Here is a 15,676-nt window from a genome sequence, read left to right on the forward strand (position 1 = left end):
GACTTAGTGTCCTCCAAGATATACTCAGGAAATTTTTAGTGGGAATAGGACTCTAGTTCACATTTATTACGTACTTTCGTTTGTATAGGAAGTGTTCTACAGTCGATTTTTGTATTCGTTGGCTGATTGGATTTGTACCAGTGTAGGGGAGGTGCAGTTTATCTACACCTAGTCAAAGGGATGTGTAATATTAGTGTTCTGTGGTGTGAAATGAGGAAATTTATGTTAATGTTACGGACATTTTATATTTCTATGGTCACAGAGTAAGCTACTTCGAAATGGATACGATTAAATTTAAAATTTGCGATAAGTTCATCACTTTACAAGAGGATGGAAAACTAACAAATATATGGTTAGAAAAGAAACCTAACCATATATTAAATCAAAATTATAAGTCTATAAGCGTGACAACCTAACGTCAGTGTTTTTTTCATTCGTTTCCGAGACTACACTGAAAATCCATTGATTCAAAGCGCTGTGTATTACACTACACTAAGAAACAGACGAAAGGACCTATTGTCCTATTCCCACTTAAAATCTCCTGAGTAAACTATACTCCATTCTTTTTTATTTTAGCACTCGTTTGGCCGTGGAAATTTGATACATTTCACTCTGTATAGTACGAAAATGTGGGGTTATTAGGCTTGTCAAAACATTTTTGGGTTTTAAATCCACGCTATGTTGCCTGTTCTACGTAAAAGTTTCTGTTATTACGTATTTTATCACAATGTCGAATCTCTTCGGAAAATATGTGACGAACATAATTGAAGTTTATCCAAACTGATTGAAGGCATACCAAATCCAGTTATTTGCATGGAAAATACAAGAGATCAGTGTAATATCATAATATGCACTAGCTTGGGGAGAGTTAATGTTCGTTATCTTCTTCGGCTAAAGTTTGAATACGTTACATCAGTTGTAGATTTCAAAAATATTCACCCGAAGATGAAATGCATATGTTGCAGTGTTTGGGAATGGGTATCTCCCGAGGAAATTAACAGATAATTACAAGAATGTTAAATTCTTCAACAAAAATCATTTTGCATCAATATAAGTGAAAGGAATTAAAGGAAGTTTCAAGTCAAGACAAGATACCTCTTCTGAAAGAAACCCAGAAGAAACTGTGGCAAGCAGAATGGAACTCATCTACTACCAAGTTGGCAGAAGTAAAAAACTTCATTGAACCTCATAAAAACATTCCGAAAATTAGAAGACACCAAGTGATACTAAGTAGACTCCGGATCGGTCATACCAGACTAACACACGAACACCTCATAACCCGGACCCAAGAAGCTTTCTGTGACACGTGTAACGTGAAACAAACTGTAAAACATATATTTTGTGAATGTCCAAGATACCACGAAGAAAGAACAAGAAATTTCATTGCAGGTTCTCTGAAAGACATTTTGGTGGAAAAGTGTGAAGTGAAAAATATTATAAACTTTCTCAGAAGTGTACAAATTGACAACCTTATATAATTAATAATATTAATATGTACCACTCCATCGCTAATAACCCTTGTGGTTGAAGCGAAATTTATAAATTAAAAAAAAAAAAAAGTCAAGACAAACTTCACCTTTGAACAAAAATTTCACATGAATAAACAATTAACAGGACAACTGGCGCGTATTTGTGGCTGTTCATCTTAATACATTGAGATAATAATAATAATAAGGCATTTATTGGTACCTTAAGACATTTAAAATGTATAGGACAAGTCAAATGAAAAATAGAAAAATCAATTTTCGGGAACTTATTCTACGATGACATTAATAGAAAATCCTGTGGTAAACTTTTCGCATTAATTCACTCAAACTTAAAATTCTCAAATGCCAAATGCCACCACTTTTTTAGGTCTTCCAATAGAAGGAAATTCTTTGTCGTCCTCTTCATTCACCATCTTTCTGATTGTGGATATATTCAGCTGAAATATTAGTCGTTTAGATTCAGATGAAACATTATATAAATTCTCTTACATTGAATATATTCGCTACCGTCTGACGTATTGTGGATTTTAAAATACTTATCAGGGTATAACTATTTGAACGAGCGGACCTGAATTCTAAATAGCACTTCCTGAAACTCTGTCTCTTTTTTCAATCACTTTCGGCATCTTCGTAATAAGAATTGATATTAGTTGTGGCAACGGCGTTATGACATTAACGACATTTCATGAGTGTCAACCTTACTCCGTTCTAGTTACAAAAACTTGAGAAAATTATTTCATGGCCATCCGACTGCTAAAATAAATGTGAATGGAGTATATATTCACAGTTCCATTCAATATCCATAGCATATCACAGATTGAGAGAGTTTTCCCTAATTTATTCTCTTCCGAAGACACAGCAACGATTCTATTGATTCGAAGTTTATAAGGAAAATAAATTCCATTCCTGTTACGAAGAAAGTTCGTGAACCGTCTTCATTGAGTTTCCCTTTGATGGAAATTGTATTCATTTTATCAATTAAACGAGTCGTTTCTCGTTATTCGACTACACTGACTCCTTTGATCTAACAAGGACCAATCTGTGTTCACAAGTCAAATTATTCACATAAAAAAACTCACCAGTGTATAAGTACGTTTCCTCCACGTAACCTTGCAGCGTGGATGAAATCGTTGCAGAGGGAGAAATATTGTGCTAGATTTTGGTCGGGCGAATCTGATGCCATTACACAGAGATAATGTTTATCCTGGAACAAATACGTTGTCTGAAACCTCCGTATTTTGGTAAAGGTTATGGGTTATGGGGAGGCTTTAATCAATTCAGTTCCAATTAACTTCAACCCAGCTTCGTCAACGTTATGGTGCGCGAGAATTTAACTTTATGTATACGAACCGGAAATATACTGCTCTACAAAAGTTGAGGAAGTTCAGAAATTTTGAGACTGTTTCAAAAGTTCAATTTTTCAAATATGAGAAATCTAAATGTTATTTCAGTTGTCTAATTCATTCTGTCCATTTCTTTATAAGTTTCGCAATTTAAGGTGAACATTTATTTTCTATATTTGTAGTACAAAATTGGTGCATTGAAAAAATTGTAAAAATAAGGTTCAGTAAAGAGTATATCATCCTCGAACATCAATCACAGCCTGACAACGCCTTTGAATACTTTCAATAATATTGTTGAAGTGGCCTTGATCCATTTCTCTCCAGAGATGCGTTAAAAGCCGTCTGAGTTCTTGAAGTGTATGTGGTTGATGAGAATCCAAAGCTCTTTATAGCTGATTCCATACGTGCTCAATGGGATGGAATTGGATGTCTGGCGACTGAAAGAGCTGGACCAAGTGCAGAATTTCCAGAGCTTCATCGACAATTCTCGCACAATGGAGTGGTATTTACGTCCAAAAATAAGAAATTCGGCCAAATAGCAGCAAGAAAAAAAGGAATAATATTGTGCACGACTTGTTGTAAGCAAATCTCATGGTATAGTTAGGGAGCCGACGATGCTAAATCGGAATTTACTCGAGCGTCGTGGAGACCTAGTGGATTTTGAAGATTAGATGGTAGAAAGAAAAAAAGGTTCTATGATGTATGCACTTTCAGCGATGGGGAAAGCGTCTGCAGGGTCTCAAAGATGTAAAAAAAATCGTCAGGTGTACATACTCGAGCGTGTCAGATTAAGATACTGTGTATGCCTAACGAGTCTCTGATAAATGAATTCATGCTTATCTGACAGTTTGCGCGGTGGGACTGGCTGTACGGAAGAGTTGAAAATGGTAAAAAAAAAAATTTTCCGGCGTGTCAGATTTTTGGAGGATATGTTAATTAGACCCAAAGGAAGCTACTTTTCAAGGGACTGACAATTTGGACGTGACGCAAGGTCACAGCGGTCCTTTGAAAATTAAAAAAAAAATCGTTACTTGTACATACTCGAGCGTGTCAGATTTTCATACAGATGGTTAATCTCGGTGTTGACCCATTTATCTGACATTACTCAGAGGGGTTTTCTTAATCTGACACTTTGAAGATGATAAAAAATCTTTTTTTTTTAATATTTCCCTGCCTCTACCTTTACTCGTTTTTGTATTCATTATGAAAGTTTTAGATAATAAAATTCTACACAACTTTTGTCTGAAGCAATTTTACATATTCTTAACCGTTCTCGAGTTAGAGGGCGATAAGGGCGAGAAGCTTAGCCACACATGCGAAAGGGCAAGGTCAATGTAGAATCCCAGTCTAATCTACATTCATCCAATTGTCAAAATGCCAAGGTATTTTTAAATGAACACAATTTCGAAATTAGTCACGAAAATTTTAGTGTTGTCTGTGACTGAACCTTAAAATGTACTATTTTCCAACGAGTAAATTTTCGTTTCAGCTTGTATGGCTAAACACCTCGCATTAATCGCCATATATCTCAAAAACGTTTGAACGTAGAAAAAATTACTTGGGACAAAATTTGTAGAAAATGTGTTGCTTCATAACTTTCATAATGAATGCGAAAAAGATTTGAAGCCCAGGGAAGGAGATAATTCGAAAAAACTGATTTTTGTGACCTTTATGGCCAATTTTTATTGTTTCGGCTTTTTAGAACTGTCAGATTATATTTTTTCCGTTATTCTTGAATCATTAGCTTCAAAATAAAAAAAACGCCACCGCGCTCGGGAATGTACACGCGACGTTTTTTTTTCTGCAACTTTGGCGCCCTCCCACACATTAACGACAAGCTTAAATTGTCAGATTAATAGAATATATACTTTTCAACATGTAATCAACCACATATATATTAATCTGACACGGTCGAGTATGAACAATGATCGTTTTTTTTCCCTAGACTATTCCCCCTATATACAGGTCTGATTTTTGGTAGAGGTACTCTACAGGGTCCAAGGTATGTCCCCTTATATTAATCTGACACGCTCAAATAAATCCCGAATTTCCCTCTTCGGCTCCCCAACTAGTAGTATCAAGCACCAACAATTCTGTACGCCCATTGAGACAGTGCATCCCCAAACTGTAACTGTACCACCTCCTTAACCGATCTGGAATTTCTATGCACCAAAGGATGGGTCCATATCGGAACAGGCCAAAAGTCGTCGAGAATGTAAATTAACATCTCGAAGAACTGCTTCAATCGCAACCAAAATACCAGAAGCGTTCAAAAGCCGCTGTTGCATGATTTGACCCGAACTCAAAGGCTCTCTACGGTTAGACACAGTCAGAAACCTATCTTGTGCAGGAGTGTTAGATCTTGGGCGTCCATTTCTCGGTCTTTCGATCACTCTGTTTCTTTCAATAGCCCTATTGGTTTCATCCGAACTAAGTTTACGTCTGGACATTATTGCAAAATAAATTTTCAGATTTTAATTCAAAGTTGATTGATACGTAAAAACGTAAGGACGTAAAACGATAACTGATCCAAAATAATTAGAAATGCAGACGACGAGAACTTGAAATTGAAAAAGTAATCAAACAAGGAGCAGAAAAAACATTCAGGTATAAGAGAATTAACTGATTTCTAATAAATGAACATTTCGTGGACAAGAATCGGCAACTTCAGAAACGGTCACAAAATTGCTGAACTTCCTCAAGTTTTGTGGAGCAGTTTAAATGAATATTGGATGACCAACTCGAAATCTTATGAACATTATATCTACCACACGTTCCGTTCGCTTTGGAGCAACTTTATTCAGCATCACATAAACAAATAATTGATTTTAGCAATATATTATGAACTGGAATAGATGTTGCACAATATAAAGTATTGTGAAATTAACACAAAACTGTGTTCTGTCTTCAAAAACTCAGCATATGCACTGTTATCCCAAAATAATCTGAAAAAAAAACTCAGAATTCAGATTGTTGACGTTTGCAACACTAATGTACTTGTTATATTTGAGTCTAGTTCCATAGACTTGAGAAATAGACCAGAAAATATTTCAATATAGTTATCTGAGTTGAATTTTCTTGATTTACAGTCAGGTAGGTATTACTTTGTAGAAGTAGGGTGGAAAGGGTAAGTGTTTTTGAATATTTCATAAATCAGTAAACTATGTTAGTGTAAGTAGGATCACACCCCGGCTTTCTAAGCACCCTTTATGAATGAAAAAGGTTTTTTTATTCCATTCTGAATTATAAACTTTCTGAATAGATCTTTTTTTACACAGTGCATTGAAAACACTTGAAGGAGGGGATCAATCACACACTGCACTTTACTATTATAGGAAATTGTATTCAGCTTGAAGTTATAATAAAAAAAAATGATAGGAATAATCTTTCATAAGGAAATCATCAATCAATCCACTTTCTCATGGCAACTCTCAGTAGTCCCAGTGTAGAAGTTTGATATCTTGCAAAGATTATAGAGTTAACTAACCTAACTCTATAATCTTTGATATCTTGTATTTCATGCTCTTCCAAATAAGGAAATCGAAAAGTTTTGACCTTTTACACGTTTAGTGACGTGAAGATGAGGTGATATTTTTTGAAACATTTCTGAAAAACATGCAATTCGTTTTGAAATTTTTCCCTGTTCAACTATCATCATCATGTGAGTAACTAACTTACCGAATGTATTCTTCTGGCTGTGTCATGTATTGCTAGGATGTGGGTGATTTTGTTTTTGTTCAATTGATTTGCATCTTTGGAGTCTCTATAATTTCCCACATATAAACCCGGCAGCACCTTCAATAAAATAAAATATTTCAATTATTCACATCTCTGACTTGTGCATTTCTGAAGCAAAAATTACCTTCGAAGCACCGAATTCGAAATTCGGAATTTCTGTTCCTGCAAACGAGAGAAAATTTGCGAACATGTCAGATTATCTAAATGTGACGTTCCTAACTCGTTTAAAGATGCAATAGTGAGTTATGATAACTAAGTTGGAGTGAATATGATTTTTCTGAAACAAAACATTTGTTCACACATGATTGCTGTTAAAATAAATATACAAATCATTCCAGATAAACATGAGTATGTGATGTATACAGGTTGATTCACCGTGATGACCTCTAAGACGTTTATGGAAAACAAGTCACAATTTTTTGCTGAGATTTGCATGTTAGGCTTTTCCACGATGAAATATATCATCAAAATATCTGCAGATGAAAATGATTAGTTCTCCATTGCCATGAATGGCCCATGTATACTGATGTTCATGCCGCAAACGAATTTCTCATCGAAAAGTGGATGTTTCATAAGAAAACGAGTATATCGATATTCAAATATAGATACGAGTTTGAGTTTCCATTCTACCTATTGTCAGAAATCGTAGAATAAATGCGAAAAATCCCATAACAACTTCGAACAGGGGAATACCAATAAAAAAGATATAAGTACGGCATTCTGAAACTTTCTTTTGCTCTATGAGCCATCGAAGTCAGATTATGGTTTCGTTAAGAATTATGACGACTAAGGAATGCAAGAGAACGAAAAGAATAAAGAATAATTTGGTGTTTCAATGCCAACGATGTGATTATTTTGTCTAGGAGACCTTCAAGTGGCAATATTGACTGCCAAAGCTGAGTGTTTGTGATTCATGTTTGTTGGGTTTGGAAACATTCAGGCTAAAATTTCTCTCTGATTGAAGAAAATGAGTTTCATTGTGGGTATAAAACTGGCTCCAACAGTGAGTAAATACTCAAATTTGTAGTAAGCAATTGCTCTTTAATATAAATTGCGTTCCATACTGCATCCACAAACCACGAATTAATTCGTGAGATAAATGATTATATCGTCAAGTGTATTCGAATTTTGAAAGATCAGATTTCGTATTGTAGGTTTAAAAATGGTTTTTTTCATCTTGGTTCATCAATAAAATCTGACAATCAGACTTGAAATCAAATCTGAAATTTATGATTGTCGTTTTTATCCTTGTTAATGTGAAAAAAGTGTAGCATGTGAATGTGAGTGAATTTAAATAAGAATTACTGGTCTTCTGATTCTTTATATAACCAAAAAGTAGGTAACAGTTGTTAGGAAAATTAATCTCTTTCTTGTTCTGATGGAGACACCAGCTATGGTACTTCATGGGGTGCTGATGCAACTACTCTTCGAACGACAGCCCCAGCTTTAGGTTTTTGGCTGCTGAATATTGTTGCCCCGTTTGGGTAAATATTGCTCATGTGCAAAAAATTGATGCACAGCTTAATCGTTCCGTGATAACTATAACTGGAACTATTAGATCTTCACCTATTCAATGGTTAGCAGTTCTCTCAAACATTTGTAACGCCTCATATTCGTAGACAGACTGCGGTTATGAATTCCTGGAATAAATTTCAATCCTTTCCCGACTCATTTCCAATTCTGTCCTACATTTCAGAAAATACGATTCCATGATTGAAGTCGCGTAAACATGTATGGTCCAACTCTTTCCTTAAATCTGGTTAATCATTGTCCGATTTATAAATTTCATAATGGTTCTAGTTTCCGAATCCTTTTTGAACTGGGTTGTCAATTTTAAGTCAATCTGACATATTGAATCTAATTTTATTATTTTACTTTTTTAAACTTTTGTTTTCTCTCTATTTCAGATAACAGTGCCTGGTATCTTGGAGAAGACTTACTGGATTTTTCTTTTTTGTCGAAGAAATGATCAATTTTTGCAGTGCGAGACGCCCTTCTATATAAAAAATTCCAGCTTATTTCGTGAACAATTTCATTACTCATAATCCACTATACAAACAGGGAGAAAATGTTTTTTACTGAGGTTTTTCCCTAAGCTCTTGTATCACACATCAATTTGTGTTTACGCTAAACTCTGCTAAAACTGTATCGCATACATATGCTATAATCTATAATTACTGTTAAAAATCGTAATGCTCAAAAGAATATTTATATAGGAAAGAACTCGTAGATGATCTTTCATTACAATTTCAACTTTATTTTTTGATTTTGTTTCGAAAACATTGATTATCGATAGAAAAAGTACTCAGACTTCAATTCTCTTAAATTTTCAAACAGGATATTTTGCCTGACCACCAATTCTGTCAGTTAAAATCAATAATTTCGTACTGACCTACCAAATTACAGATCTTTATCATTTGTTGAAACTTTTCTTACAAACTCCGAATGGTGAATTTGATAGTTTGTGATGAATTTGTAAGATAACCCTGAAATGGTTCCATTAATGCTAAGTGCTATTTCTGAACAAAGGACATTATCTGTCAAAATTCCATAGTCCACTTAACGATAAATTTTGATGGAAGCTCTTTAATTTTCCCACTTTTCCCATTCTAACATTAGCGTGAATTACAGAAGTTCTTACCGTTTCAATATGTATAGCGAGAAATAAAGTATACCGAACAATCGATATGAATGCAAAGTGTTTCAAGAAATGTTTTTCGAAAGGAGCAAGCACCACGTTCACAGCTGGAGTCAAGCACCCCGAACGAAAATTTAACGCCAGGAACTAGCCGTTTGAATTCAAATTACAGGTGATTGACCTTTGGATCCAACACGTATTACAACCTAATTACTTTTATCGACTTTTCGATGGTGAATTAATTTTATATTATTCCGTTGCTTCGTAGCAATCTTCTAGACGTTTTGATCCAATAATATGCGGCAAATATATGGCTTATAACTGATTACCTTTAACAGTAAATTGGTATTTTATCGATGGATAGAAGAAAGTGAGTCAGACTGATAATTTTTTAGGTTTGAACGTTCAACTATACGAATCCTTTAGCTTTTGAGCATTTCTATAGATAAGATCTGAAATGACAAAATAAGCATCAGGTGAGAAGGGCCATACATAGAAGTGAGTCTATTACAAGGTGTTTCTAAATTGGAGGTACAAACGAAGAGGCGAGATTCTTTAAGTGATTTATCTAAAGAAAAAAAGGTTCACAAAAATGCAAGCGTTTCTTTTTCGAGATACATGTTTATGAAACTTTTTTTCTAGAAACTCTCAAGAAATATCCTCTTTTTGTTTGTATCTTTGTTTAGGAACACCCTGCATATAGAGGGTGGGCAAAATTCGTTGTCTACTGAGAGGATCTCGGGAACTATAGCATATAGAAGAAAACGGATGACAAATTTCCTAGCTCTTTTGAGTCTTTATCGGAGAAACAAAGAATGGTGAAAACCGCAGCTTCCTACGATACTTTTTTGAGAGACAATTTCCTCTAAAGTTCTCATAACTTTTCTCTAAAGTTCTCATAACTTTTCTCTAAAGTTCTTATAACTTTTTTGTCTCTGAAACTTGAACCTTCTACAGGCACTTTTTTACGTAGAATCCACTGATGAGCTCAAAATATTTTTTCATTTCTAATTATTAGGTGAACTTTCATTTTTTTAAATGTAAACTTTTATTGAATTTGTTATTATTGAATTGGAAAAAAAACTTTTGTCAGTAGATTCTACGTATGAAAGACAAGAAAGTTATGACAACTTCTCGTAATCGTCAAAATTTCATTTTTTGTTTATAACTCGAAATCTAAAAATGATAGGCCGATTCTGTTTTCAGATTTGGATCAGTCATGAAAAAATAGCTCGAGAATGTGTCATCCGTTTTCTTCTAGCTGCTATAGTTCTCGAGATTCCCCCAGTAGACAACGAATTTTGCCCACCCTGTACATCGTTTTCAAGTGTTTACTTAGAAAAAGGACAGTTATGTTTGTGATGATTTTCCCTTTTCCTATCTGAAACTCTTTTTGGGTCAACAAAATCATAACCTACAAAAATATTCGAATTTTTTTCCAAAGCAATTGAGCTGTTATTTCGGCTCTATGAAATCAACCTCAATAGTAATCTTTGGGTTGAGTTGAGAATTCATCATACAATCGCTGGAAAACACAATCGAAATAGTCTTCGTCATGTTATACAACCGAAAGAATCTTCAATAAGCCTACAGAGCTTGGTCCCTTGGTTACAGTTCTATTTTATTGCAATAAAGAAGTGTAGACTGCAAGTGCTTCTCTATTGAAATATTATTTTCAGGTAGATGGAAATATACAGGGTGAGTCTTTGATTCGTACAAATATTTTAGCAGTAGATTTTTGAGGTCCAAAGACACTCTTTTTTCCTGTACCATTTTTTCCAATTCGGTCTTGATAAAAATATATAGCCATTTTAAGTTTTCATAATGAGTTAGTTGTGCCACCCCTAGAAAAGCAAAATTACCTTCAGAATAATTAGCTAGTTCTGTGACACTACACATCTGTGGATCTTTTAAACAGAGTTACATTGTGTCAAAGTACCCAATTTTTCAAATTTCACAGATACTTTTCAATTTTGGAACATCAAATTACTCGAAAACGGCGCATTATACGAGAAAATATGAGGAATATTTTTATTTCACAGAAAATAGATAGCGTCCAACTCAGATTCAAGAGTTGGGTTTTTTAAATTTTTGGTATCTTTATGGTACTTAATGATCTAAATGGGATGATATCTTGTGTTCGAAAAAGATTCACCAAATAAATGAAGAACTATATTCCGAAATTCATTTCATTCAATAAAACTGTTTGTGAAATAGAACTAGAAATAATTTTTTTTATGGTTTTTCAACAGCCTGTAGCTTTTAAACCGAGCCGAATCGGAAAAAATGGTAAGGGAAAAGAGTGTTTGTTTTGACCTCAAGAATCTGCTGTTAAAATATTTTTACGAGTTGAAGACGTACTCTGTATATCCAACTGCACATTTTATTGCATCAGCAAAACACTAGCAGCTTTATGTTAAGAATATTCGTATAAGATAATAAATAAAAATAAATATTGTTTAATCAGCACTTCATACCAATTAATTTTTGTTTAAAAAATTTTAGCATTAGGAGAACAATTTTCGTCATCTGCTATACGACTTGTATGTTTAATTTCCACTGCTGCTATATCCGTTGCCATGAGAGAGTTCCGATATGTTTTAGCCCCTTCAATAGGGTAACCCATGAATACAAAATTTCTCCACTGAGCCATAACAAAGCCCGTCATATCAAGGGAAATACAAATAGCATAAATACCGAATGAGATTAGCTTCACGCTACTGGTCTCATGATATGTGTTAAGGATGAATAATGAATTAGACATGGTTAAATATTGAAAGGCTTATTGGGAAATTTGTGAAAAATAGTGATATACTAGCAGCTCTTTCAAGGAACGAGTATACCTACTCATACAGAGGATTTTTCGAAAAAGTTTCTATTGAAAGCCTTCCACCTTTGATGGTTAATTCTTGCCTTATGAGTTTGCAAACTAACACTTCAAAGCCCCCAACTCACTCAAGTAAGAAATTGAGTTACCTCAACGATTTCGAAATGATGGAATTCAATGTCTGTAGATACGCCCTTTGATCTACAAATCTGGCATCAAGGGAAGGTATTTTGTAAACGACGGAAATGAACGTGGCCTACATCAATTTTGCGAGTGCAATTGACGCACACGCTGGTGCAAGCCTATGCCCGTCTCCAATAGCGATATGGAATCGGAAGCAAACAGCATACGACTACCTCTAGCTAGGGGCACACAAGGAAATTTTTGTTTGTTTTCTTCAGGATTTATGTCCGTTTATATGCTTCCGTTCCTGTCAAAATTTCAATATAACTCGGATAAAAAGTCGATTCGCATTTCCTTAGCAGATTGAAGTCAATATCCTTTCAAGTGGATTTAGAACCTGGTGTTTGATCCAATGAAAATATTCCTCTCTTCAACATGATTGTTTCCGGCAATTTGCGATTTAAAAGCGCCACGCCACTGTCAATTTTTAACTCTGTATAGTCGATCTTCACTAAAAAGATGAAAGAAGGAATAATATCTTGAAGATTCAAAGACACTTTCATCTCAAAAAACAGGAATTAATTTCTGAATCTGCCTGGCGAAGCGAGGATAGCAAACTCGATAAAACGAAGTACCCCATTATTATTTGGATGTGCATGATCAAACGCAAAGATTATAGATAATCTTTGATCAAACGAACGTCACAGTGTTGACATAATGAACGATGACGAGCCTTGATTCCCTTCTTCCTCGTGAAATTAAGGATTGCTTTACATATGTGACGTTTTATGGTTCGTTCAGATCTCGTTTGTGAAGGAATTTTTCTTCCCAAGTGAGATCTGAAATCTGTTGATGCAAAATCAGAAATAAATGATTCTAAGGGGGGAATTTTCTCCAAAATTTGAATTGGCAGGGAATCGGTAGGATGAAAAGAGTTAGAACATTTTTTAATCAAAATGTTTAGGCATAATAAAATGAATTGAATAAATAAAAATGGTACATAAATATGAATAATAAACAGATAAAATAAAAATGGATAGATGAATTTCCTCTCATACAAAGATAACGTCAAACTAGATATTGTCGGCGAAAATTGAAGAAATCCATGTATTATAATATTGCGCATTCGCCAATTTGCAACGAATTGTTTGCACATCATTTTTGTTCGATTTTCGAGTATAATGATGAAAACAAAATACTCCTGAATATTTTTTCTTCTGTTGTTCCCCAAAAAAGTACTTTTATTGTGGATTCAAGATAAAGTAATCAAACATGTTCGTCAGCCTAGAGGCTACAACCGATAACAGAATTTTTGAGAAAATCCTTCCCAATTCATCATGAAGATGAAATAACATCTCTGGGTTAAAACTTTTTTGATGGATCTGTTTATGAATATCCTTTGTCCTTTGAACATCACCAAACTCTCATATACCCAGAAAAAGTAAACAATTAAAAAAAAACTATCTTTTTTTCAGAACTTTCATGACAAATTAGTGTATATATACTCAGTTTTATTATACATTTCAAAAGTTATGGAAATACTATTAGGGCATTGAGCGCCAAAAATATATTTCACGTGAATTCGACGAAAAGTCCCTTCCATTATTCTACTGGTTGAAAAGTATAGTGTTTCACGTTTTCAACGTATGGTTAAATCAGTTTTGTCTGTTCACTTCATCTTGTACCATCACATTAATCGCATAGAGAATACGTAAAAATCTTATTGACATTAACTTCTTATTTTGGTTATGGAAATCTGTTGCATAAGCAAATTCTCCGAATGTCCGAAGCGCTACAACTTGATATGGCAACCACAAAATGTTGAGCGTACAGAGCCAAGCAAGGGCATTACACATAGAACGTCAACCTCCAAAATTCTCAGTTGACACGGTTTATTTGAGGGTTGCTAACATTAAACTCCTATAGACGAACCCTACATAATTAGAATTGAAATTCATGAATGATTATCGGAATTTCTAGTCCTTTCAAACCCAACAGTATTGAAAATATTCATGGTTAGAACTCATGAAATTATTTGTTTTCTTCTGTCCTCCGATCCCGTCTTTCTGTCCATACGTATAATATTGAGGAACAAATGGGAAAGAAACTATCTCTGAATTCTATAGCCAACGAAAAATAATATCACTTCTATCCAACCAATTGATTTTTTCTATTTGTTTTTTATTGTTTTCAACAAGTTTTATGTTTTGCCATGCCAGTAGCCTGATGAAAAAGAATTGTAGGTTTAGGTATATAATATATGTTATCTATAATTGAATTCGAATAGAGAGAGAATGAAATATCACAGGTTTGTTCATAGGGTTGTTGAACAATGTTTAAATCAAACGAGGGAGACTATGAATCACCTGTGTATCATGATAGAATTTTGACCACTTGTCGATCAAATTATTCGAATGAAAATAAACCGAATATGTCATGTTATGTAAACAGAAAAAATTACCAATTGAGGAAATGAACGCATTAAAACTGAATAAGTTTTATATCAATTTATATATATATACAGATTTAAAAACAACACTTGGTGATTTTGGTTGGGACTTCCAACTTTTCTTGAATGAAAAATGTGTTTTTTTTTCTGATGACTGATAAATATTAAATTGGAGTGGTTTCACGAGAAACTATACCTAATCTCTAACTATATAGTTGTAAAACAATGAATTTCCTTTCAGGGGTGATATGTTTGGATGATTATCTAGATGACATGATTTTCTAAGGTAAGCAGGTGCTCAGACTGGTGCTTGGGGTGTCTGGTCGTGGTTTTTCCTCTAGAAAGCATGAAAAACATGCAAGAACATGGCACTTGCCTTATTCATGCCATTCCCCATGGTGCGGAATGGGTTTTGGAACAGCTGTTATCACATGACTGCACGCGGACAGACTGAAATAGCCGAGCAGGCATGAGAAACACTCGCAGTTTTCCCCTGGGGCTTTCCCTGCGGCGCTGCCAGATTGCTCATTAGCCAAGTACGGAGTCGACAATAATCTAGGTTTGCATCCTAGCAACAAAGATCTCGGAAGCTATACAGACCCAACTGAGAAACAGGAAAAAAGAATTGGTTGATGCTGAATGAAAGAATGGTGAAGATTATCTGGAGATCCCTAAAACTAGATAAATCGTCTAACTATAGAGATAATTCAAAATAACGGAAAGCTGTTCGAAGGTTGCCTTTCCCCAGTAGAATGTAGCGCCTCCTCATTAGTTTTCTGAGTAAAAAATTTTCCGAGCGTTGGATTGGTATCAGAGATCCTGTAGAATGGCCTGCATGGCCACTAGACCTGACACCTCTTGATATGTTTCCATTGGACACCTCAAATCCAAAATCCATCAAATGGAACTAGTTCAGAAAACTTCCGATAAGGAATAATTCAGAAGTGCTATCTTTACCAGAAGTCCTTCAAAATGTACAGGGCGGGCAGGATTCGATGGGATTGAATGGCAGCTCTTTATTTAACTGTAAGAGCAAGGAAAAAATGAAAGGCACATTCGATGGTTTTGGCC

General features: G+C 34.6%; 1 protein-coding gene across 2 annotated transcripts in view; it reads right to left on the reverse strand.

Annotated features, from left to right (window-relative positions):
• Positions 1-15,062, reverse strand: part of LOC123321023 (dual specificity protein phosphatase 22) — a 31,706-nt gene extending 16,644 nt beyond the window's left edge. Inside the window, exons 1-3 of one of the 2 annotated variants that reach the window (XM_044908535.1) lie at positions 14,982-15,062; positions 6,509-6,625; positions 2,567-2,691 (exon numbers count right to left, since the gene is read on the reverse strand). In XM_044908535.1, coding sequence (XP_044764470.1) covers positions 2,567-2,691; positions 6,509-6,625; positions 14,982-15,002 — 263 coding nt within the window. In that variant the 5' untranslated portion in view covers positions 15,003-15,062. Of the gene's footprint in view, positions 1-2,566; positions 2,692-6,508; positions 6,626-6,692; positions 6,870-14,981 lie in introns of those variants that run through there. The other variant, XM_044908529.1, reaches the window with a different exon arrangement.
• Between the last annotated feature and the right edge of the window lie 614 nt (positions 15,063-15,676).

Source organism: Coccinella septempunctata, chromosome 1 (assembly GCF_907165205.1).
Source record: "Coccinella septempunctata chromosome 1, icCocSept1.1, whole genome shotgun sequence".
Taxonomy (NCBI): domain Eukaryota; kingdom Metazoa; phylum Arthropoda; class Insecta; order Coleoptera; family Coccinellidae; genus Coccinella; species Coccinella septempunctata.